Here is a 26,025-nt window from a genome sequence, read left to right as displayed (position 1 = left end):
TGCTCTCTATTCTAAATGAACTTCTCCATTCAAAGCATAATTGCAGTACTTTTCAGCAAACAAATAACTAATACTTGTTGCCGTCCCATCTTCCACTTTTGAAATAATTTGTTGACTTTATTTAGTCATTTTTTGGGTGCTTGAACTTAATTTTCTTTTCTTTCATTTATGATAACGTGCCGGTGAATAGAAAAATGCTCGACATCATTGTTTATCGTTAGATGATTCGATCTGCGGACAACAAGTTTCACCAAATCAGTACCATATGCAGTAGTTAAAATATGAAGCACTAAGTCTTTTGTCGCAAAGGATTGTTTCGAGACACCAATTTACTTGTACGTAATATTATTGCATCGTTCAACTTGTCATTGTTCTTTGACAATGACAAAGAGACACTACAGGAGTTTTATGTGTGATGATGATAGGCAAATAATTACATCTTCCGTGTTGATACACTTGTCGATTGTATTCTCAGGATTCGACACAATATAATTTCACTAGAATTAGAATCGAGAAATTTGCAAGATCAATGTACGTATGTGAGTATAACGATTCCAAAAGCACATTAAAGTTCTTCTCATATAAGTTCCTAAACAGATATAATGGCTTTAATTCAATCAGTGCTTTTGGATTTATTGTTTTCGACTAACTCTTAAACTAATTTAAGTATCAAAGAAACTCGATACATCTTGAGTTCGATTGTTTCTAACATCAATAAAAGATAAACGATTGATATCGAATTAGCATCCCCATCAATCAATCAAATATTGTTGATCAGTAGACGGATGGATCGAGATCAGCTAGTGATGGTGCTATGTGAGAAGTTGATGACTGCTGCCCGTGGTTTCATCACCTGAACATAGAGACACTATTTAATTGGTTCCGTGAAGAACACGCGCTTGACATTGACTCGCACTGCAACTGCTACTGCCTGCTTTGATTGATTGCATGCATGCATGTTCGAAGGACCTCAAAATATTTTAGCTTTTAACTTCTTTTCGTCACATAGTTAAATATATAAATGAGGTTGCATGCATGTTTAAGATCAAGCACCCAAATTTCTCTACTCGACTAATTTATGGAGTGGGTAGCTGGATCTAAGTTCCGTACAAGCATCATAATATTAGATTTTGATTGTCTTAACTCAAATTCAACTTTTTTTTTTTTTTAAATATCGTTGATAAAAAAGGATATGATGGAGAGTCATGTTCATATCTGAATCTCTACTTGTTTTAATGTCTACTCTATGTTTAATATCGAGTTCGTCGTGAATTATACTTATTAGAATTCTTTCTGATTTAATTAATTATTATGAAATCATTCGAACTGTGAATATAATAGATTATTATGTCTTAATCTCCGGATGATAAAAGAAAATTCAACATATTAGATTTATATGTCCTTAATCAAATGAGAAAAATCAAAGATATAATTATGAATTTATGACTAATCTAATTTGTAAATGATAGGTGCGACGAATTTGAAGCTCATGCGGTCACTTCAGACTTCACCGATCGACAATGGAAGTGTTGGCCACGTATTATATTGCTAAGGTGTCCATCATGATATTGATAATCCAACACGTGTCAGTCAATCTAGCTTTATACCGAACGGCCACATCCTTGGCCATGTGCTCGTCAACCCCAAATGGCCACATCCTTCTGATGCTCGTGTATACCGAGTTGTCAAGTTGGCCTTTTCTTTTGTCTGCGTGTCCGAGTCTTCATCCAACAGCTCTGCTGGCAAGCATTAAGCCCACCTTTTGCTGAGTGGCACGCATGCCCGCACTGTCGCCTCGTGGCGGCCACGCGCCCGTAGCGAGTGGCGTAAGTCAATGGCTTCGGACATTTATGAAGGTGAGCTCACGGAGGAGACGATAAGATATTTACTTGTTCTTCATATTTCAACTTTGTGACCCCAAGTTTCCTAATTTTTCTAGTGTGTTCTGGAAAATTGGTTGTGTTGGTCGATGCACAAGAACACAGTTTATGTTCGCTAATCTAAGACTATATTGCTCTCGCTGTAAAAAAACCCATCAAATATATCGAGGTTATGTACAGGAAATTCCACTGAGAAGGTTTAGAGATGCGACAAAAGAAAGAAAGAAAGAGAGGTGTACTCAAATCCACTGGGCATGTGCAATTGCTGTAAACAGTGACTCAAACCAATGGAAAACCTCCCAAATGCTCACTATGATTGTCATGTCTTAGATAATAACTAATAAAAATTCAAGTCACTATTTTTTGGTAATAGAAAAATACTTTTTTATTGGCAATGAATTGGAAAAAATCTTTAAAAGAAGATGGCACTATGGTAATAAAGTCACAATATTGTGTCTTATTATCTGACTTCACAATATAAGAGTTCCCCGTCCCACGAATTCGACCTCGATCTCCAATACTGCCCTCTCGAGCATTGGGAAGGACACGAGAAAACGCAGAGCCATAGATCCATCTAATGGCGCCGGAAGACGGATGGGCGGTTGGCCGAACCACGTCATCGTCGTCGTCGCCGGTAGCGACGGAGAAGCTGTTGGCGCAGCACAAGGAGAAGCACTTCACGGCGGGGGACATGGTGCGGGACGTCATCATGGGCGTCTCCGACGGCCTCACCGTCCCATTCGCCCTCGCCGCCGGCCTCTCCGGCGCCAACGCGCCCTCCTCTCTCATCCTCACCGCAGGCTTCGCCGAGGTCGCCGCCGGCGCCATCTCCATGGGCCTCGGCGGGTCGGTAACTTCTTCCGCCGTCCCCTTCTTGGCTGTTGCTTTAATGATTTTACTCGATCATATACATGTACGTTTTCCGAATATAACAGTAATTTATTGCGTATATTTCTTTCACCATATTATTACCCGAATTATTAATAGTTACAGTTGATTGGAAGATAATTGCATATGAAATTGCTATATATATATATATATATATTCGAAAATGGAACGCCTTCGCCACTTATCGTAACGGCGGGCCAAGCACTCTGTACCGGGCGATCATGGAACGCACGGCTGATCGTCTCTCCACGTGGCAGGTACCTGGCGGCCAAAAGCGAGGCGGATCACTACATGCGGGAGCTGAATCGGGAGCAGGAGGAGATCATCACCGTCCCCGACACCGGTAAGTGCAGCTACGCCGTACCATCAGTATGGGCCGTTAGATGCTGATCAGGCGGTGGTTTCGTGATCGCAGAGGCAGCGGAGGTCGGCGAGTTACTGTCGCAGTACGGCCTGGAGCCGCACGAGTACGGTCCGATCGTCAACTCGCTGCGGAAGAAGCCACAGGCCTGGCTCGAGTTCATGATGAAGTAAGTGCTCCTCATGAAATTTCTTTATAGAGGCATCATTTGGTGTCACTAATTTGTGGTTTCAGATTTGAGCTTGGATTAGAGAAGCCAGACCCGAGGAGGGCACTAGAGAGCGCAGTAACGATCGCTGTGTCGTACGTGGTGGGCGGCATGGTGCCCCTCCTGCCGTACGTCTTCATCCCCACCGCCCTCCAGGCCATGTTCACGTCCATCGGCCTGACCCTGGTGGCGCTGCTCTTCTTCGGCTACATCAAGGGCCGCTTCACCGGGAACCGCCCCTTCCTGAGTGCAGTCCAGACCGCCTTCATCGGCGCGCTCGCATCCGCCGCCGCCTACGCCTTGGCCAAAGCCGTCCAAGCCGTCTGAGGGCCGCCCTGCACGCGGTGCGCGATGCTGGGTCGGGCATGGCTCCTGTGCACCCCTACGTACGGCCTTTAGGCTTGAAGGTGCTTGCCGCTTGGAGTGTTGTTTCATCAGGTCAGTTGATTCAGTAATTTTAGGCTATGATATGTAAGATCACACCATGGGATGTAGTCTTGGTGCTTTTGTAGTTGACAAGTAGGACAACTCTGTTCTTGGCTATCGTGGACAAAATAGAAAGCTATATTAGCCTTTTGCTTGGACTTGGTATCTCAGAAAATAAACTTATGAATGAAGGATTACCAAAGGGACATGTGATTTGCAAAGTAGGGGATGATAACTTATCGTATTGATCAGGACATGGCCACCTCAACAGAATATTTTGAGTTGGGAGCTCCACTGAAGAACATAATTAATTTATTGTCTCTGGCAGTGCACATACGAACAGAGGGTGTGTCTCAATGGATCTCTGGCTTTAACTGTGAACATATCTTGTGGCCTTTTCTGGTGAGAATCTCATCCCAAGGCCGCATACATCACGTGAAGAAGACGACTGTTCCTTATTTGAGACAAGAACGTCAAAGCAGACAGCAAAGAGACCTCACGATGAATGATGTCTCTTCATGGGAAATAACTCTCCGTACGCGTTAAAAGAGAGTGAAAAGACCCACTCCAACCCTATTCATTCGGGCTAAAGCCCAATTGTTGTAAGAAAGTTGCTATCGGTGTTGGACATAGAAGGTGAATGGGTGTTGATATGTGGGTCAATCCTCCGCTGCACTATCGGATTCCACATCGACAAGGCGACGGGACGCCGCCAACCGGTGGGTGCATTGAACCCATAACAAAAAATGACACCACCGAGATGTCATTTGACTCGGTCAAGCGAATATTTAAAGCATGACATGTCATTTGGATCTATCTTACTTTAATTAAATAACTTTTAGTTTATTTCGAATCGATCGTTAATGATTCGATTCGAACCGATTGAATCAATCAGAAAAAAATCGATTAAGCTCGATTCAACCATTAATGGTTCGATGCCAACTGGTTTGACTGAGTGCCTCGCTCTCCTTAATTTACATGGACAAATGATGCTGCTATCTTCAATTGGGGCACCAAATCGAACGTCTACTTATCCGTCACAGCACCATCAACTACTCCAATAAATTTTCCTCCAAAAAGAAGCAATCCTTCTCGAGTTATCTACGCGCACACAATAAATTCATACATGTCGGTCCAAAAGAAGCTCGTCAGAAGGCAAATGGAGCCACAGGAGTCGTCGTCGTCAGACTCGGTCCGCCTCCGGCCGGCCCAGCCAACCCCGCTAGCTGCCCTACTCGGCCGCGCCGCCGGTCCCCGCGGGGGCCCCTCCGTGCTGGTCCGTGGAACGGCCGCACTCCATCTCCAGGAGCGGCGGGCCGATTGGGCTTACTCCCGGCCTGTGGTGGTGCTCGACATCGCCTGGAACCTGGTCTTCACCGCCGCCTCCGCCGCCGTGCTCTGCGCCACCACTCACGAGCGGCCCAACACCCCGGTCCGTGTCTGGCTCCTGGGATACGCGCTCCAGTGCTTGATTCACGTGGTGTTCGTCTGGGGGGAATACAGCCGGCGGCGGCGGCGGAGCGGTGGAGAAAGGAGGCTAGAAGGTGGGGGAGGCGACGGGGAGCAGACGCTGTCGGAATCTGATGCGATGGATAGCGAGGACGATGCAGCTCCTCCTGAAGTTGGAAGTGGACGCCGTGCTAGGTATTGCAGATCTACAGATGCTTGACTCTTGATAGAACTAGTGATTTTGTTGTGGCAATTGTTAACGATTAAGCTAAAAGACTTTCTTCTGTTGTGAGATTAGAGAATTGGGGCCATTGCGTGTGTTAAACCTTGTTAGTGCTTCAAGGGTTTATAATTAAATCTAATGCATGGTGAAACTTTAGGGAAAAAGGGAATCATGATCATCCCAACGCAATGTTCCTCTAAAAATGCAAATTTTTGTGCGTGGACCACAAAATAAGTTAATTTTTTAAGTGTTTTTAGGGCAGACCATACATTTAAGTAGTTCGATTATTTTTGCTCTAGTTGATTTTAGTGTTAGATGCTTTAGGTCTGAGTTTCAAGGAAAACCATTCATGCGGTATATTATTTTGTTTTGTTGCTAACAATAATGTCAACTGAAATTGTTTTGTTATTTTTTTCTTGAACTTAAATGTTTACAATGTCATCTGATATTTATATCAAATGGAACTCGGACTCTTGTAATTACTTTATGTTGGCCCTTACCATTTCCATTTTGGAGTTTGGGCTCTACTTGAAATTCTTGGTAAAATCCCAGGATTTCAAAACTGGGCCTAGTCTCTTTGATTCATTTAGGATGTGAATTGACCCTCTGGAATTCATGCTTGGGATAATCAGCTATTGCTAACGAATGCTGTCAACAGAAATTTTATTTTATTTTATTTAATTAACTACATTGTTTACATTTTACACCATTTGAAACTTTCTCCTAATTGATACGTGGTGTCTTCAAAGTGACTCTTAAGTTGGGTCTTATAAACCATTTGTCAATGCGTATGTCTTTTTCCTTGAATCATAGGTTGAGGCCCTTCTGTTGATGTTTTCACTAGTTGGAGGAGAAGAATTTATAAGAAAGAAAGAGTTTATCTATAGGGATACTTGTACCCAAAAGTCCTGCCTGGAATTCAGTGCTAGTCCTCTCTAGATAATCTATTTCTTGACATGAGAAACAAGCTGAAAATAACTAATTATTCAAATTAAATCAAATCCATTGATTTTGCTTCAGCTTTTTTTCTCCGTTATACAACTGAGCAACCGTAATTAGAGCCCAAATAATAATGCAGACTATGTGGATCGTGGATTCAGCCACGAAACAGGGCATACTACTGCTTTGATAGGGGAAAGGTCCTTAAATCCTATCATTATCTTTGGGTCAAATCCTTGTCTAATCAGCCTTTTGGAATCAAATCCTTGTCCAATCCACCCTCCTCTCCTTTCAAATAAGGTTTCAAAGCTAGTTTTGCTTTCCTAGCACGCAGAGAACTTTTTGTTCAAGCTGTTTCCTACTTTATCATGTACTATTCCGAAAAACCTTCTGTCCATTATTATTTAAAGCTGATTGTATGAATCTTAAGGCTCAAAAGTATTTTCTTGGTCCCATATTTTGAATTTGGTTGAAACTTAGCTAGTTTGACTCAATCCAGAGTTCAAATTGGGTCTATTCTGCACTGTATCTAATTTTCACCCCTCAAATTGACCTTGTGACCAAAGTGGATGCCAAAACTCTTTTGCAGGATCGCTTCCTCAATTTACAACCCTGTCCTTTCCAACTTCTAGTTTTTGGAAAGGATATCAATGTTGGTGAAGAAAATGAATTTTTTTTTTACATGGAACTAAGGAATGTAATTGACACCGATCGATATGTACCAGCTGTTAGTTATTGGGGTCCAACTGTGAACACGGTTCTTTTTTTATCTTTTTATGTCTTTTTCCTTGATTAGCTAATATTGAGCAAGTGTTTGCAGTAATATTGATCACATGACATGTTCTGAGTCCCCCAACTATTAAATAGGGTGATCCAGTTCACAAGGCTCCCACAACTATGGATCTGGGGCGGGTCAATATATGCTATTACTTCTGTAAGCAAAAAAACAACTATGAATCCCACAATCTCAACTGTACTTAAAAATTTTAAGTCCTTTTATTATCTCAGTTGATAAAGGTAAGTGCTATCTGTCTTTTATTTTCAATTCATCTTTAAACACTCTGGCAAATGAGCAAGTGTTCAACATATGAAGGCTTATAAAAGTATTCTGATGTTCATTCATTGTTCTTAATGTTGATGGCGACTGGTGCACAGCATTGCCAAACGATGTGAATCTATTAATACTATGGCTTCCTTTATTTGGTGGATTGTTGGCTTTTGTTGGGTGGTCTCCGGTGGTGAAGCTCTCTTAAAGAATGCTCCAACACTCTACTGGTAAATCTACCAAATATCATTTCCTTATTGTCTTTTCTCTTGTTTGAGTAACTCATACTAGTTTCAACATCATTTAACTTGTTATTGTTGAATGATATGATATGGCTAAGCCTGCATTAATATGATTTTATACCATTAATATGTAAATATTTACTCCCTTTTTTAATATACTATGGGATGATGTAATTCTCTCTTTTTGATATGAGAAGATTTATGAGCCATCAGTCATCAACCTAAAGTAGCAACATGGCTTGTAAGCGTATCTACGGTTGCTTTTGGCTTTGTTCCCGAACCGTATGATGCAACCATGACTGAAGACATTGATCTTGTCAACTGGTGTTCAGAGAGCACTTTCTTTTAGCTGAGTTTGTCTATTAAATGGAGCATTACAGGTCACAGACGACTCAGAGTTTTGTCTCACGGGGTACTACAAGATTTTAGTTTTTTTTATTTGACTTGAGAACAATCCACAGTTCTGGCATCAGCAAGCTCTTCATTTCATGTTTACCATGGCAAAGCCAATATTTCTGATGCTTCTAATAAAAATGATAGTAGTCACAGTTCTTTCTTTTGCTAAGATTTAGTTATTATCTGGTGTAGCCTTTAAATTTCCTTGAATTTGCTAGCCTTTTACCTATTTTGAAGAACTTCGTGTCATTTTGAGTGGCAATTAATCTGAGCAATCTTATTTCAGTTTCATATGATTGCTTGAAATCCTCTCCTGATCAAAATTGATGATCAGTATATTTATATATCAGGTTCACAAGTCACAGTTTCTCATTCACAATTATGTGACTTGAGTGACTGATAAATTTGACCATAATAGAACCTAGATTTCTTTGAGAAGTCAGATTCTGTAAAAGCAAGGTAAAAGGTTTTTTGTCTACTTCATGGATTTGGACAGGTTGACTGTGGTTTTTCTCACATTTGATGCACTCTTTGCAATCTTCTGTATTGCTTTGGCCTGCATCATTGGAATTGCACTCTGCTGTTGCTTGCCTTGTGTCATCGCAATACTTTGTGCTGTGATAGGCCAGGTGAGAATGGAAGTTTTTTGGTTTTTTCGCTGTTCAAAAGGGTGCTTTGGGTACTAGCTTGTTTTTTTTTCGGCTAATTTATTTCCATGGCTCCCTTTATGTGTACGAAGGAAGGTGCATCGGATTCAGATATCAGCATCCTTCCAAGATATAGGTATTCTGAACCTTGTAGTGATGGACAGAAGACATTTGAGGAAGGATTAATGGTTCCAATTTTAAACAACCATGATATTTCGACGGGTGAACGTGTTCTTCTGCGTGAGGATGCGGTAAAAAGTTGAACTTGTCAATATTTCCCTTTTATCCATGATTTGATCTCTTTAAAGTAGACTTCTTGCATGCATTTTTCCATCATGATCGTTGTTAGAAATCATGTTGGCCAGTTCTGTAGGCATATTTGGCGGTAGAGCTTCATACTTTCAAGTTATCCTACCGTTTATATCTGTTGTAGATTGATGGAAAAAATATTCAGACTGTCATCCATTTAAATGGGAAGCTTAATATGTCTAGCTCAAAGTGATAACAGTCCTCTTTGGAAAGGACCATCACGTTGCAATTTCAAAGTTCCATTATAACTACACTTACTTGTCTATCACCATTAGTGACTATTTGGATCATATCTGGATAGTTCCTCAGATAACCATCAACTGCCTTCACAGTTTGCATTGTTTTTTTTTTTTTTTTGTATTTAGGTTATTATAATGTCTCTCTTCAATGTGTAATGTGTGGTAGTGAACCACTGGAGCTTATTTACAATTGTTTGCTTGCTAAAATCTGGAGTATCAAATACTATTAGGTTAATCTTTATCATGGGTGGATATTATCATTTTCTAGTCATAGCAGGGTGCTAAAAAGTTAGGTTTTCTGTCTTACTCTTTTTTCCCTTTATTTTCTTAGGACTGTTGTATATGTCTTTCTTCATATGAAGATGGAACACTATTACTTGCTCTTCCCTGCAATCATCATTTCCACTCTTCATGCATTGTCAAATGGCTTCGTATCAATGCAACTTGCCCTCTTTGCAAATATCACATCCTCGATGGCTGACTATACTGATGGACTAGAATCAGCTTAATCATGCTGTTTCATGGTGTAAATACTTGGTAGCAAATGTAAAGCCTCTTCTAAGATTGAAGAGAGAGTTTCTGAAAGGCCGTAGACTTAGCATGCTCTCTAGCTTATAAATTTCTTCTATGCAAAAGGCCCTTTCTCCGAGAAGAGGATATCTACAAACTCTTTATGCATCTTTTTGGTATTCCAAAACCTTGTATTGTATGACTGTAACATTCCAGTGAGTTAAGGATGTAAATAGATCTGTTATACATCTTACGTTTCTGTTACTTGTGGTCAAAATGATTGTGTTTAAAAGAATCTTTTTGGTCTTGCTCTTACACCTATTAGCAGCTGCAGAACTGCTTGAAATTTTAGCTTTGACAAGACACAGATATCGTGATTTACCGTACTGAAGTTTATATAGTTTATCGAGATATACTGAAAAGCTGCACTTGAGTTTCTTCGTTTTGTGAAATTAATTTTTCAGCACAAAAAGGGTGAATGATATCTTTACGTGTGCTCGAATGATTTTTCGAAGTCCATCTCATCTTTGTACCTTGTTTGGTATGTGAATGATTCAAAACTTCTGCTGCTGCTTAGCTCTGCTATCAGAAACTGCACAAGATACAATGCTATTAGTTGGCTGAAATGGTTCAGTCAAATCAACTGCTTCAAGCCCAAGTTGAATCTAGCCTGGTTTACTTGAGGCGCACGCCTGGTCTCAAGCGCAAGCGCACACCGGGGGGCCGAAGGCAAACGCCCCGAAATGACACTGGTACCCTTAAGAGTCTAGATTGGCATATTGCTCCTTGGTGAATGGGTGAATGTTGATGCAGAGGAAGAATATATTTTTAGTGCAAGAGTAGTAGATTGCACATTCTTAACACTTTTACTGTGGATAGCCACGAAGAGAATAGCAATGACTTTTTGAGTGTCCTAATTTGCCACAATGTTCAGACTGAAATCCAGCAGCAGTAGTAGAATTTTTGGTGGCTAAACTTGTGCTTGACAGAAGTAGCAACATTTGGAGTGGGTGATATGCAGAGCACACATTGATGTTATTCCGCAAATACAAGGCTTACATGTAAGCCTTGTTAGACGAAGATGAGTTACACATCAAAAGAACATAGCTTCTAGTAGACAAATATGTCACTAAAACCCACAAGCAACCACATGACTTTTTCAAGATAGTGGAGAAGGTGAAAACATCTTTTGTTATACCTAAAACATTAGTCTGAGGGTAATAATCTAATAAATTCATCTATGAAAGTTTGATATATCAAACGCCATGAAAAGCTTCATATTGTTGCTGCAAGACGAAGGTACGACTTCAGTGGAATATGAATGAGAGTGATAAATAATACCATCCAAGAAAACAAGCTCGTATTTAACAGATAGATCCATCTTGATACGTCAACGCCAAGTGCTACAATTGTCTCCAATAAGGAAAGTAGGAACCACAAGATTACAGCAATTAAGTCACACTGATCAAAGGTTTGCTAATTCTAAAAAGTTACGTAGAAACAGAAAATGATTTTGATATCACATAAAACTTCAAACCATCTTTCGGCGCAAACTGTCAACTGCAGACATGCATGCATATTAATAGATGTACTTGTGATATCCTCTTGCACGTACCAGCAATCCCATTTTCATTAGTTTTTATTGATAAACAAAAGTTTAGAAATAAAATTATTTAGAAATAAATTATCTAAATAGTAGAATATTTTATCTTCACAAAGCGGTACAGAGTGTCAACCAACATAACATCTAGAAAATAACATCTAGAAAATACCCGAGTGACATATGCCTGAATGAACTTTTAGGGTAGTGTCCAATATTGATTTCCTGTCTGATTCTACAGCAACATCACGTGGGCACTTATGAGTATTTTTGATCTTGATGGATTAATTTGGACCCTTTATTGTATAACCGTTGGAAAGTCTATAATTATAATTTGTATTATCTATCAATTATTTGCTGAAATGATTATTTGTAGATCCCGAGTTGAACATTTCCTCTAACTCGTCTTCTCTTTTATATGTTCTTAAGGGATCATAAAAAATTTTAAGAATATTAACATTTTGTACACTGATACATAAGGGTGTTGCATGATTTAGGTAAGACAAGTTAAATTTTTTATATGGTTATAAATAGAAAATGATATATATATATATATATATATATATATATATATATATATATATATATATATATATATATATATATGTTGTGATATTTTAATCATAAACCCCCCAAATATTATATAGTACATAGGTCACTAGTGATAAATTCAAAACAAAACAAAAAGTACTTTGTCAAAAAGTACTCTTTGATAGTTGATTTAACCTAAGGTGGAAGCTCAAATCATACAGATGGCGTTACAGACTAGTTAATATTACATGAAAGTTCTTCCAACCAACTTGTTTCAGGCTAAATTTTTAGTATCAGTTAGATTCAAGACACAAGACAGGAACATAAATACAGTACTATCCAGTAGCCAAAGGAGATAAAAAGTAAACTACTTCAGCAATATGGTCTTGATGCACACAAAATTATCCTACAAATTACTTGTGTTTATGCATCTGATCTTGACAACCCCTCACCATCCGAGGAAGTCAATGCTAATGTTGCAGTGGGAGGAAAAAAAAAGGTGCAGTTGATAATTCAACACATGTCAAACATATTTGGTGCCTGCAATGGAGTGGATAGATTATTATGATGTGCATTAAATTCCTTTCCAGTATAGTTTTCTTTCTTTTTAATAAATGAACACATCTCTCTTTGTATTCATGTATATATACAGCAGCAGGCAAGTTTTCAGTTCATATTAAGAACAAAGACAACACACAGTATCCAAATTAACAAATACAAACATTTATCCCAAAAGCATGGGAAGAGTGCTTTCAGTTTGAAGATTCAAATTGTTATTCTAAGAACCTTAAACAATACACAAGAACAAGCAGCAGCACTCATATTCAATAACATATCTAGTCATGAAGATGCTTAAGAGTTATAGGCAGTAGTGAGAGTGTTTGCTACATCAATGACGAATCGATATCTGACGTCACCCTTGGCAAGTCTCACCATGGCAGTGTTGACATAGTCCATTCCGACAACCTCAACTTCTGCAGTTATGTTGTGCTTCCCGGCAAAATCTATCATTTCTTGGGTATCCTTCATTCCACCAACACTACCTCCAGCCAACATCCTCCCTCCTGACAATATCAAGAGAAAGATATCTGCAAACCATCTGATCCAGGCCACAAAAAAGTACTTTAGAAGCTGTTCTGTAAAAGGATAATAGATGCATACCCTGGATTAAGCAGAAGGATGGTAGCTCCAGTGGCTTGTTTGGTGCTCCCACCAGGATCATCCTTCCACGAGCCTTCAACAGGAAGAGCAAGGGTGCAATTGGATGAAAGGCAGAGACTGTATCAATGATGCCGTCCATAGTGCCAGTGGCAGCCTATGCCACCCAAAAACCATAAGAAAAAATTTGTAAGTTTGTAACTAAAAGAAGATACTTATCTATCCAATTTATTCCTGTGTTTATAATGCATTTTACCTTCATTTGGTCAGGATCACTGCTCACCAAAAATGAGTCAGCTCCTAAGTGCTGGATTGCTTCCTGTTCCTTGTTCCGCGATGTGCTAATCACCGTAACTTTCATACCATAAGCCTTGCCAAACTTCACAGCGACATGACCAAGCCCACCAAGCCCTATGACTCCTAAGTGCTTTCCAGGCTCATTGAGACCAAAGTGTTTCATTGGGCTATATACTGTAACTCCGGCACACAACAATGGTGCAGTTTTTTCCAGGGGCAGGTTATCAGGAATATGTACTGCAAAATGCTCATTGACAACTATCATATCTGAGAATCCTCCATAGGTTGTTGTCCCATCATGGTAGACACCATTGGATGTCGTTATCATTTTGAAGCAATGGTTTTCATATTCCTCACTGCAACTTTCACAAGAACCACAAGAGCCGACCATGTAGCCAACGCCAACTTTATCACCAACTTTGAACTTCTGGACATTGCACCCAACATCAATGACAGTTCCCACGATCTCATGTCTGTGCAAAATAACAAATTCAGAAATCCTTGCAAGAGTCTATTACCAGAGCATATTCTTTAGAAGATCAGAATGGTCACCAATTGACTGAGAGCAAATGAAAACATCCAGTTTTGTGAGTGCATTGTTCAAAGAACATCTGTTAAAAATAGTATGAACAGAAACACTCAATATGGGTGCCAAATCCATGTGGCATAGGCAGAATTATATGGTGCAAGAGCTTATGTATATTCTGCAGTTAACTACACAAAATATATCTGCACCATCCCAAATTTGTTAGGAGGTTATTTACTGAAACTGCAGAAACACAATAAAATCAGAGAAAGAAGTCCCATTTCCTTACTGAATGACATGATACAGAAAATGTCACATAAAGAACGTATTTCGTTACTGCTCTTAAGTTGGTGCACATTAAGCTAAGATTTTATGCACTAAAAAGAAGGTTTCAAACCTTGTGGAAGGAGGAAAGCTGACATATAACCCTGAAACTAGGTAAGATATAGTGTTTTGTTTCTGAACTAAGCAGCAACGAATACCTCTGAACTTGACCCCAGTGGTATGAATGATCAAAGCTCAGATCAATACTTAGTGCACTAAATTCAATTCTGCAGCTGAATCCAGCAGATCAGATCTGAAATGTTTGGTGTCAAGACCAAAGAGTCATACACACTAAGGCGTGAAAGAAGCAATACCAAACATTGGACCACTTGAATAAAAATTTGCTGGAATTGGAAATGCAAATAAAAAAAAAACACAGCAAGGTAACATTTGTACCCTGGGACCACGGGGTACATGGCATTTCCCCAGTCATTCTTGATAATGTGAAGGTCTGTATGGCATATTCCACAATACAAGATCTTTAAGGTGACATCATCATCCCCTGTGGCCCTGGAGAACAGCATGACAAGTCATTACATGTCATCACACAGTACTATATAATTCATGAAACAGATTATTGTCCTCATGATCTTCACAATATTAAAGTATTTATTTTGATAATAAAAGAAGAAAATAGATTATTTTCAATCTAGATCTAGTTTTCTGGAGTGGATGCAATAAATCAATATATTGCAGTAGTTTAATTTTCATGTTGTCTCTAACTTACCCTCTGCCAGAACATGTAAAGAGTCACATTTTCTGTGAAATATTTTGATTTATTGTGAATTTTCAAAACATAGATCTAAGAAACATAAGAATAGTTGGTGTTAGACTACTAACTTGTAACATTATTGTGAAGTCACTTCTACAATAAGCTTTAGTTGTAACTTTGACAAGTTGCACAGAAGCTAAGAAACATGACCTAAAATTAATGAAATTTCGATCCAATGGTTAAACCCAAGGTATGCAAAATCGTACCGTACCGGTGTTTCGAGGTTGGCTCGGTATGGTACGATACCGTGTACCGCTCGGTACACCAAGGCATATCGAGCGGTACACCAGGACGTACCAAATGGTTTTAAATATATCTTCCTCTTACTGTAATACTGTAGCAGTGCTATAGTATAGCACTGTAGCACGTTCCGTCCGATAACGAGCGATCCGCGTACCGATATGCCATCGGACTAGTACGTACCGCTGATACCAGATGGTATTATTCGAAATTGCATACCATGGTTAAACTTAAACCCATCACTATTTGTACTGTTCTTAGTGCTGCTATTTCTTGAATTGGCCAGAGAGGTTACTTGATGTTGAAAATGCATTCTTAAATGATGTTTCAAAAGAACCTATATACAGTCACCAAGATTTGTGCACTTTTTATTTCCTAGTCAAGTTTGCTAGTTAAAGAAGGCATTGTGTGCTTTCAAGAAACCACCCAAGTCTGGGTTTCAAGAATTCATCAATTATCTATTTGTATCTGGTTTTCGATCCAATGTAATCAGTTCTTCTGTTTCTTAATGCTGATAGGAGTAAGTTGTCAGTTGTTTAATTGTACATCAGCAAAAGAGTTTGCGATCAAAGATTGATTTATGCATATTTTCTTATAATGCATTGTTCTTATGTCAACACAAGTATGCAACAAATCTAACTACAGCACACATGGATGTGACTAAGATAATTAAGTCAATTTGATGGTTCACCATTGAATGATCCTAGAGATAATAGGAGCAACGTTGTTGCACTATCTCATATTTACGAGGCTTAATTTAGCTCGTTCTATCAACCTGGTTTCTCAATTCATGCATCAACCCATATAAGTTAAATCTTCCTATGACAAAGTCCATTCTTCATTATTTTCAAGGCACTTTACACTATAATATTAACCTACATCTCAATTTCTTCTTCAAGCTTATTCTGATATTGGTAGAAAATTTCAGTGCTCCAAATCTGGATTTTGTATTATTCATGGGGCCAAATTTGTTGCTTGGTCATGTAATGAAGAAGGTACGTGTTGCTTCTTCTAAACCTAAGTCCAAATATAGAACGGTGGCTCATGCATTCACTGATGTGATTTGGATAAAGGGAATGGGAGGAGAAATTTGGGTTTTCAAACCACATGAAGTAGATATTTTTGAGTGCCAATGAACTTCGGTATCATCAGCACAAAGAAATGGATATTCATTTTGTGTCAGAATAGGTGATTGCAGGTAAGTCTAAGATTCACTTTACACTCCATGAACAGTGGATTGCTGATGTGTTGTCCAAATCCCTGGATTCTGCCCTCTTTCAAAAACTTAGACTATCCTCAGTTTAATTATTAGGGATGTTAGACTATTAGCTTGAGGTAAACATCATTTTTAAGCAATATTGCACAAGGACATACTTGTAACTTTACCAAATGACATAAAGGCACCTCCACCACATTCGGTTCAGAGTTACCCCAAACTCTCATTTGAAAACATTCTGTGAGAAATAGGAAGATGGATAGAGTACCAAGAAAGGGGAACCCAATGTACTGGTTTCACTTGTCAATAACTGTTGAAGATTTGAAAGGGATAATTCACAAGTTTCCACCTCATTTACGATGAAATTCATGCTTGTGACTTCTAATTGTCAAGATTATTCTTAACAAAAGATTTCCATTTCACCTATAGAACAAGAAGATCTAACATTCAGTTAAACTAGCTATGATCAGGCAACTAGTTCACAGCAACCTCTAGAAAGGACGAGTGAAGATACATCTCTGTTTTACAGAACAGAGATGTAGAAACAGGGCAAAAACACCCAATGAAACGAATAATCATGATTTATAGGCTCTACACAAAGCGGATACTTGACACATCTCGTAGGACCAAGCTTTGAAGGACAACTGACATAAACAAGGGACGAGGTTCTAGTTTTCCCCAAATGCAATCTCAGAGAGCGAGGGATCCAACACACTTTTTTCCCTAATAGATAGGATGACGATGATGATGATGTTCTACATCGAAGTTTGACCTAACTCTTGCTCCAACCCCCACACCACCGACACAAAATCGATATTCCAGACCAGGCTTGGGGGTGATCCTTTGACAGCAGTAGCTACTGGTGTGCCAGGTTCAGGTTCAGGAACAAATCGAGGGATCCTGTCCTTATCAAGTTCATATTTTGCAGTAAGACGTTCGTTTTTTCGTGGGATAGGTTTCAAGAAACCTCCAAAATGTATCATCCTTCCATAAACCAAAACAGAACGCAGCCTCTACAAGAAGTCAGGTACGCATCTGCATCTCCAACCTCACAAGACAAAACAAGGCGAGGAAGAAGCATGTGAAAAGCACTTTGGCTCTATTTCAACAGTACCCAGAATAGTCGATCGACAAGAGAAAAGAGAGTACCTTCTCGAGAAAGAGAAGGGAGCGAGGTCTCCGGATGCGTCCCTTGCGCCCCATCCAAAGGCTACCTGTGACTGGTTCTCCATCTCCAATTGTCGCTCGGTGTATCGGAGGAGCTGAGGCAGCATCTACTTGTAGGCGGGCAGTGGGTACAAAGTCGCCCTATTCAATAGGAAAGTTGATTTCTTTATGGATATATGTCACGTTACATGAACTCAATTATTAAGATTGAAATATATAAAACAAACATGATGTCCAGTGAGGGTCAGTGTAGATGATCTCATCGCCACAAACAAAAAGATTGTTTCTGCCATCTTAATGAGCATAGGCAGTCGAAATTTCTTGTGTTGAAGCTTTGATTCTCCTGCTTAGCTTGTGTTCATTCATCAACAACATTAGAATCAACAAGCAAAGAACTCTAAAGAGGGAAGAAATCTATTCATCATCAAATCCGTTTATATGATCAAACAGAATATTAAGTTCCCAGTGAGTGATGTACGAATTTAATGTGAATGTAATATACACATGTTTATAACATGTTGTTAGTTCACGACCACACATGAAAGATATTTTGAGTGGGGATTATTCGTATAAAATTTATTTCGTTTCATGAGCATCTAAAATATTTAGTTGTCAAATGATACCTATTGTCTTCTAATCATGCTTTTCTTATTCTGTGGTGGGACAAATCGATTACGATATTGATAAGGTTATTTAGCTTTTCTTATTATGTGGTGGGACAAACCGATTACCATATTGATAAGGGCATTTAACTTTTCTTATTTTGTGGTGGGACAAACCGATTACGATATTGATAAGGGATTACGATATTGATAAGGACATTTAGCTTTTGCGGTAGGACAAACCAATTATGATATTGATAAGGACATTTAGTTTTACGTTGAATTGAGAGGTATGGAAACGAAGGGTTTGTAAGTCTCCCTTGTCTTCAATGGTATTTTTTAAAGTTCACATGCGGATAAAATCGTAAATACGTTCAAAATCAATAATTCCTTACAAAATCAACAATTTCTTACACACCTATGAGTCACACCAATAGCTTGCATTTCGATCGATCGAGTAATATGTAATTGAACAATACAACAAACCTGAATTTGTGTAAGATTAAAAATGATTAATTGGTCACATATAGCTCAAGAGACGATTAATACTACATTTTTATCGAAATAAAAAACTCTTAAGTTTAGATGAAAATTGATTTAGAGAAAGTTTCCATCACATATCCAAAGGTATATTTGTATCATAGATTTGAAAAAACTTTATTCATAAGAAGAAAATCAAGCTATTCAGATTGAATAAAAAAAAAATCCAAACTCGATTGCATTTATTATCTTTTCAAAATTGATCAATCACAATAAAAAATAAAAAACATAAGATACGTTGAAACTTTTAAATTCTAAATCGTTGGGCATCCTTTGGTTGATAACTACTACCTAACAGAAAAAAAACAATAATAAAAAACAATCTTTATTTTTCATAACATTCGAAAAGAATTATTATATATATTATGATCCTAAAAATTATTATAATTTAATTTAAACCATCCCATATCTATCTCAGTGTTCCAATTTAATACACTTGCGACATCCATCTGAATGTTCCCATACAAATTCTCTTGCGACATATCCCAATCAACACATCAAAACACATTCATTGCAAGGGATTTAGCGTCTACAGGAGTTGATACCATTGAACCAACACTACTAATTATTGACATCGATTTTATTTACTCGTGGTCTTCTTCGATGCATCAGAGCTTGCTGGAGACGGCGATGGTCCTCGGCTTCGGTTTGGGCGGGAGCGGCTCTTTGGGGACGACAACGGTGAGGACGCCGTTCTCGACGTGCGCCTTGATCTGATCCGCCCTCACGTTATCCGGCAGAGCAATCTGGCGTGAGAAGCTCCCTCTCCCCCTCTCCGCCACGTGCCACACCACTTCCTTGAGCTGCTGCTCCTCCTTCGCGGCCGTCGCTGATGAGCCCTCCGACCTGATGCTGAGGACGTTCCCTTCCTCCAGCTGCACCTTCACGTCCTCCCTCCCTGACCCTGACCCCCCAAGTTCCAGGATGCACCGATTCCAAACCCTAGAAGAAACCACCAAGGGACAAAGACGAAGAGGAAAGAATCGGTACCTGGGACGTCGATCTTGAAGATGTGGGAGGAAGGCGTCTCGAGCCAGTCCATGGCGGCGGGGGCGGAGGGTGATCCGGACCAGACGAGAGGGCTCCAGAAAAAGCGGCGGAATGGATCACCAAAGAAGGTGGAGTCCGCCATATGCCTTCTTCTTTCTTCTCTTCTTTTCTCTTCGAGGATCGGATTGGGCTTTTCACATCGGCGTTAAACGGGACGGTTTCGTGTCATAAAGGGCCGGGGAGGAAAAGGAGGATTCCAGAGAAGAGGAGGGTAGAAGCTTCCGGATTCGCGAATCCAGATCCACGAGATCGACCGAGGAACGCGGAATGATCACGCAAGGTTTGAGCCGTGGTGCGAACCATTAGCGTCATCATCAACCGTATTGTTAATCGAACAACAGTGACTCAGTTGAAATATTAATGTCGCAGGAAATGCTTTCAATTTGTTATAATATTTTGTTGAACACAAATATATTATGTTTATGGAAAGGGAGATTAGCAACGCTACTCGCTGCGACAATTTTGCCATGCAATATAGAAATCCTTTTTCAAAAGTTTTGTATTTCTTTATTTTAATTCTAATGATAATAAATTTATCAATTATTAATGTTCTTAGAGGTAGGGATTATTGTTTCATTTGTTTTCCCTGGCTTGTCTTGTTTATTAATTATTTATTAATTTTAATATATCTTATTTTGAGAATTTTATATTTAAAATATATCATATATATATATATATATATATATATATATATTATTAAGAGTAGATTACACCCTTTTTTTTAGTTTCAAAACCTTCAATAGAAAATTTATAGTCGTGATCAAATAAAAATATTACTTGCATAAGAACATTAGCTCTTATATTACAGTTAACTCTCATAATTGGGTCGATCAGTAGAAAATATATTAATAATTAATTGGTATCCGACACATAATCATCATATGAAAATTATAATAAAAGTAAAAGGTACAGATAACCCTCTACTTATCTACCTGCGTAGATAAAATTTCAAGGTCGATCGTTTTGGGTTGTCTCTCCCCTATTACTCATGTAGATCAAACATTAAGAGGATGACATTAAGACAGTTAATAAATTATCTCATTCAAGGTTAGGTATAAAAGTTAATCTTGGCATTACACCAGAGAGCTTTTTTTTTAAGAAAAACCTATATGAGACCTTCATCACTAACTTGAGTATTAGAGAAATCAAGTCAAAAAATTTTCCTTGACATCACTAACTTGGGAGCTCGACACTCCCACCTTGAAGCCACCTCGATCACCACCTCGAATACTCATACACCCTCAAGTTTAGACCATGCTAGGTTGACTTAGACATCAATGATAATTTTTTCTAATATTTTTTGTGCTAGAAGGGCCTGATGTCGCATGAACATCTACTTGTCAATCTTCTTAACAAACACTCTAATGAGGAAGCCTTGCCTATAAGAGATATCATTTTTTTACTCAAGAGGGGTAGTTGTCATCCTTTAGACGTATTTACTTCGATGCAAACGTTATTACGGTATTGGCGTCTATTCAATTACCTAAACCTTTCACCTGATGGGGATATAGACAGGAATAACCTTTGTATAGGAACAAATACTAGAAGACCAAAATACGCAGCGGAATAAAATGGAAACACAATCAAACAGAACACCAAGATATACGTGGAAAACCCCTTCAATGTGAAGGGTAAAAACCACGGGGCAAACTAGAGATAATTCACTATGAGAATAATGAATATACAAATCTCAATCTCTTGCCCAAAACCCAAGCAACAACCACAAGAGAATAACTGGGATACAAGGATCACGTTACTGCCCACAATATCTAAAACCTCCCAAGTAATCACAGCAAGAGCCTACTGTAGATTTGATCTAACCTGAGATGAGAACACTGCTAGATGATTGTGAACAGTCTCTCTGCGTTGTCCTTGTCTTCTTCCCTTTCTTTCTCTTCTTTTTCTGCCTTGTTCTCCTTCTTCTCTTTGGAATCTCGTCGCTTCCAAGATCTGCCTCGTTGCTGCCTTTTTATAGCTTTAATCTGCCTCTCAAACGCAGCCACTACACCCTCCTAATCTTAATTAGGGTTAGGTTAAAAGGGGGTGTGAGCTGTGGGCTGATAAAGCCCACATGGGCTGAATATGGGCCATCAGCCCAACAACCTCCCCCTTCAGCCCATAAGGGAGGCTGTCCCATGACTCCTCAATGTGAAGTCATACCGACCAACTGTCGGCATATCTCCTGTCTTTCTTTTGTTAAGGTCTTCGTCAACATGTCTGCTCCGTTGTCATCTGTATGAATTTTCTGAAGCTGCAACTGCTTCTCTTCAAATACATTTCGAATCCAGTGGTATCTGACATCTATATGCTTTGACTTGGAATGAAACATTGGGTTCTTACACAAATGGATGGCACTCTGGCTGTCACAATGCACCACATAATTTTCCTGTTTCAGCTCCAATTCTTGTAAGAATTCTTTCATCCATAACATTTCTTTGCATACCTCTGTAGCAGCAATATATTCTGCTTCTGTGGTGGAGAGAGCAATACACCTTTGTAACCTGGATTGCCATGACACAGCTCCCCCTGCAAAAGTAAGTACATAACCTGAAGTAGACTTCCTCGTATCTATATCTCTTGCCATATCTGCATCTGTGTAATCTGTTAACGCAGGTGGTCCACCTCCAAAGCTTAAACAAACCTTAGAGCTCCCTTTTAGATATCTAAAAATCCACTTCACTGCTGCCCAGTGCTCTTTGCCTGGATTTGCAAGAAATCTGCTAGTAACACCCACTGCATATGCGATGTCCGGCCTCGTACATACCATTGCATACATTAAACTTCCAACTGCTGAAGCATAAGGAACCTTTTGCATTTTCTCCTTCTCCTCATCACTTGACGGACTCTGTTCTGAGCACAACTTGAAGTGACCTGCAAGAGGAGAACCAACTGGCTTAGCATTGCTCATACTAAATCTTTCCAATACCTTCTCGATGTATTTCTCCTGTGACAACCAAATCTTCTTGTTTTTCCTATCACGAGAAATCTGTATGCCTAGTATTTGCTTTGCTGGCCCCATGTCCTTCATTGCAAAAGACTCACTCAGTTCCTTCTTCAACCTGTCAATTTTAGACATATCTTTTCCAAGAATAAGCATGTCATCAACATAAAGTAAGAGAATAATAAAATTCTCACCAAACCATTTGATGTACACACAATGATCTGAAGCCATTCTTTTGTATCCATTTTCTGTCATAAATGAATCAAACTTTCTGTACCACTGTCTTGGAGCTTGCTTTAGCCCATACAAGCTCTTCTTCAACTTGCAGACAAAATTATCTTTACCTTTGACTTTGAAGCCTTCTGGTTGCTCCATATAAATTTCCTCCTTCAAATCACCATGAAGGAAAGCTGTCTTCACATCTAACTGCTCAACCTCCAAGTCCTGGCTAGCAACAATACCAAGAACAACACGAATAGAAGACATTTTAACAACAGGAGAAAATATCTCTTCAAAGTCAATACCTTTCTTTTGACCAAAGCCTTTCACAACCAATCTAGCTTTGTACTTTGGTTGAGAACAATATTCTTGAGTCTTCAACCTAAAAACCCACTTGTTCTTCAAGGCCTTCATTCCATTTGGTAGCAGCACCAAATCATAAGTGTGGTTCTTCTGAAGAGCATCCATCTCTTCCTGCATAGCAACTAACCACTTCTCTTTCTGCTCACTCTCAACTGCTTCCTGGTAACTCTCTGGTTCACCTGCATCAGTAAGCATCACATACTCATCTGTAGAGTATCTTCTGGAAGGTTGACGTTGTCTAGAAGATCTTCTCAATTGAGGTTCTGCGGGAACTTGCTCTCCTACTTCTTCTTGCTCAACATGTCCTGCAGGTAAATCAATATCAGGCTCTACACTATTTTCCTGCACATCTCCCCCATCACCCTGATATACCGGAGGAATAACTGGGTCACAATCTGCTAATCCTTCTACAGAAGTCTTGGCTGGTGCCTTCTTCTTCAAATCCTCAAAGGTTTGATCCTCAAAGAAGACCACATCTCTACTCCTGAACACCTTCTGCTTTTCTGGATCCCAAAGCCTGTAACCAAACTGATCATGTGAGTAACCAAGAAAAATACATTCTTTAGACTTACCATCTAGCTTGGACCTCTCATTATCTGGAACATGTGCAAATGCACGACAACCAAACACTCTCAAATGCCTGTAGGAAACATCTTTCCCTGACCATACATGCTCTGCAACATCACCATCTAGGGCTGTACATGGTGATAAGTTGATCACATCAACTGCAGTCCTCAAAGCCTCATCCCAAAACCTTTTGGGTAGTTTGGCCTGTGAAAGCATACATCTGATCTTTTCCATGATGGTGCGGTTCATCCTCTCTGCAATTGCATTATGCTGAGGTGTACCAGGAACTGTCATCTCATGTTGGATCCCATGCGACCTGCAATAGTCATTAAACAATCCCATATACTCACCACCATTATCTGATCTTATGCATTTCAATTTCCTTTCTGTCTCCCTTTCAACCCTGGCATGAAACTCTTTGAAGACATTAATAACCTGATCTTTGGTCTTCAAAGCATAAGCCCAAACTTTCCTGGAAAAATCATCTATAAAAGTGACAAAATAAAGTGCACCACTTATACCAAGAACATCAACAGATCCACCAGGAGTTTTTGTCCTCAAAGGACCACATACATCTGTATAAACACGGTCTAAGGCATGCATTTTTCTAGACAAAGCAGCACTAGCAAATGAAACTCTATGTTGTTTACCAGCCAAACAATCAATACAAGGGTTCAGATGTATACCTCTGAGATCTGGTAATACCTCTCTCTTGGAAAGAGCTTGCAGCCCCTTCTCGCTCATGTGTCCCAATCGCCTATGCCACAACTCCATACTGAAGTCTTTCTCTGTAGCATTTAACTGCTCACCATAAGCTTTAGCCTGCAACCTGTACAAAGTATGACATTTCTTTCCATTAGCTATAACAAGAGAACCCTTATTGAGCTTCCATTGCCCTCTGTGAAATCTGCTTTCATACTCTTCATCATCTAGTCTTCCAACTGAAATTAAATTTAGCCTCAAGTCAACCACATGCCTCACATCCTTAAGTACCAACTTACAGCCAAGGTTGGTCTTTAAATGGATATCACCCATGCCAATGATGTCTGCTGAGCCATAGTTGCCCATCTTGACAACACCAAAGTTTCCAGACCTGTATGTAGCAAAAAACTCCCTCCGTGGTGTAGCATGATAAGAAGCACCTGTGTCAATCACCCACTCAAGATCCTGACACACACAAGAAAAAATATCATCAGAAGGAGACAAAATCAAATAATCACCATCCTGCACTGTAGCTGTAGTATTATCCTTTGACTCTGTAGACTCCACTTCTTTTCCCTTTTTCTTGTTCTTCTTAGGTTGCTTACATTGGTTCTTGTAATGTCCTTTCTCACCACAGTTATAGCAAACAATATCTTTTCTTGATCTTGACTTGCTCCTACCCATACGTGAACTGCTTCTAGACTTTGACCTTCCTCTGTTCTCTGAGATAAGTGCCTGTGAATCATTCTGAGATGTTGCCGAACTCTTTCTTCTCAACTCCTCATTCAACAAACTGCTTGTTACTTGACTCATAGTGACAATACCATCTGGCGCAGAATTACTAAGGGAAACCACTAGTGTCTCCCAACTTTCTGGTAATGAACTGAGAAGTAACAATACCTGCAACTCATCATCAAGAGATATTCTCATAGAGGATAACTGGTTAGTAATACTCTGCATTTCATTCAAATGCTCAGCAATAGAAGCACCCTCTCTATATTTTAGGTTCACAAGTTTTCTGATCAAAAAAGCTTTGTTGCCAGCTGTTTTTCTTTCATAGAGACTTTCCAATTTTTTCCAAAGAGAATATGCAGAAATTTCAGTAGAAACATGGTGAAATACACTATCATCAAGCCACTGTCTAATAAATCCAATTGTTTTTCGATCTAACCTCTTCCACTCATCATCTATCATAGTTGTAGGTTTTGCACTATCCCCTTGCAAAGGTCCATACAAATCTTTGCAATACAAGAGATCTTCCATTCTTGGTTTCCATATCATCCAATTATTTCCATTCAAACTAATCATGCGAGAAATATTACTGGCCTCCATATTCAAATACAAAAATTAAATCACCAAAACCCCGCTCTGATACCAGTTGATGGGGATATAGACAGGAATAACCTTTGTATAGGAACAAATACTAGAAGACCAAAATACGCAGCGGA

The 26,025-nt window shown here is 39.2% G+C and overlaps 4 protein-coding genes across 4 annotated transcripts; 2 read left to right on the top strand and 2 right to left on the bottom strand.

The window, feature by feature from the left end:
- The first annotated feature begins 2,379 nt into the window (after nucleotides 1–2,379).
- Nucleotides 2,380–3,921, top strand: LOC135623717 (vacuolar iron transporter 1-like). The gene is made up of 4 exons (XM_065126973.1): nucleotides 2,380–2,726; nucleotides 3,026–3,111; nucleotides 3,184–3,298; nucleotides 3,364–3,921. Exons 1-4 carry the CDS (start codon nucleotides 2,458–2,460, stop codon nucleotides 3,662–3,664), a joined length of 771 nt encoding a protein of 256 aa, XP_064983045.1. The 5' UTR covers nucleotides 2,380–2,457; the 3' UTR covers nucleotides 3,665–3,921.
- Nucleotides 3,922–4,786: 865 nt separating this feature from the next.
- On the top strand, nucleotides 4,787–10,026 carry LOC103999182 (E3 ubiquitin protein ligase RIE1). Its single transcript, XM_009420848.3, has 5 exons — nucleotides 4,787–5,407; nucleotides 7,530–7,649; nucleotides 8,554–8,686; nucleotides 8,797–8,955; nucleotides 9,584–10,026. Exons 1-5 carry the CDS (start codon nucleotides 4,890–4,892, stop codon nucleotides 9,731–9,733), a joined length of 1,080 nt encoding a protein of 359 aa, XP_009419123.2. The 5' UTR covers nucleotides 4,787–4,889; the 3' UTR covers nucleotides 9,734–10,026.
- A 2,512-nt stretch (nucleotides 10,027–12,538) lies between these two features.
- On the bottom strand, nucleotides 12,539–17,740 carry LOC135623716 (probable mannitol dehydrogenase). The gene is made up of 5 exons (XM_065126972.1): nucleotides 17,576–17,740; nucleotides 14,595–14,708; nucleotides 13,308–13,821; nucleotides 13,055–13,208; nucleotides 12,539–12,957 (listed from the first exon to the last, which is right to left on the bottom strand). Exons 1-5 carry the CDS (start codon nucleotides 17,698–17,700, stop codon nucleotides 12,746–12,748), a joined length of 1,119 nt encoding a protein of 372 aa, XP_064983044.1. The 5' UTR covers nucleotides 17,701–17,740; the 3' UTR covers nucleotides 12,539–12,745.
- Nucleotides 17,741–19,216: 1,476 nt separating this feature from the next.
- On the bottom strand, nucleotides 19,217–20,055 carry LOC135623715 (16.0 kDa heat shock protein, peroxisomal-like). The gene is made up of 2 exons (XM_065126971.1): nucleotides 19,726–20,055; nucleotides 19,217–19,639 (listed from the first exon to the last, which is right to left on the bottom strand). Exons 1-2 carry the CDS (start codon nucleotides 19,865–19,867, stop codon nucleotides 19,344–19,346), a joined length of 438 nt encoding a protein of 145 aa, XP_064983043.1. The 5' UTR covers nucleotides 19,868–20,055; the 3' UTR covers nucleotides 19,217–19,343.
- Nucleotides 20,056–26,025: the final 5,970 nt, after the last annotated feature.

This window comes from Musa acuminata, chromosome BXJ2-9 (genome assembly GCF_036884655.1).
Source record: "Musa acuminata AAA Group cultivar baxijiao chromosome BXJ2-9, Cavendish_Baxijiao_AAA, whole genome shotgun sequence".
Taxonomy (NCBI): domain Eukaryota; kingdom Viridiplantae; phylum Streptophyta; class Magnoliopsida; order Zingiberales; family Musaceae; genus Musa; species Musa acuminata.
This window is presented reverse-complemented; position numbering and strand designations above follow the sequence as displayed.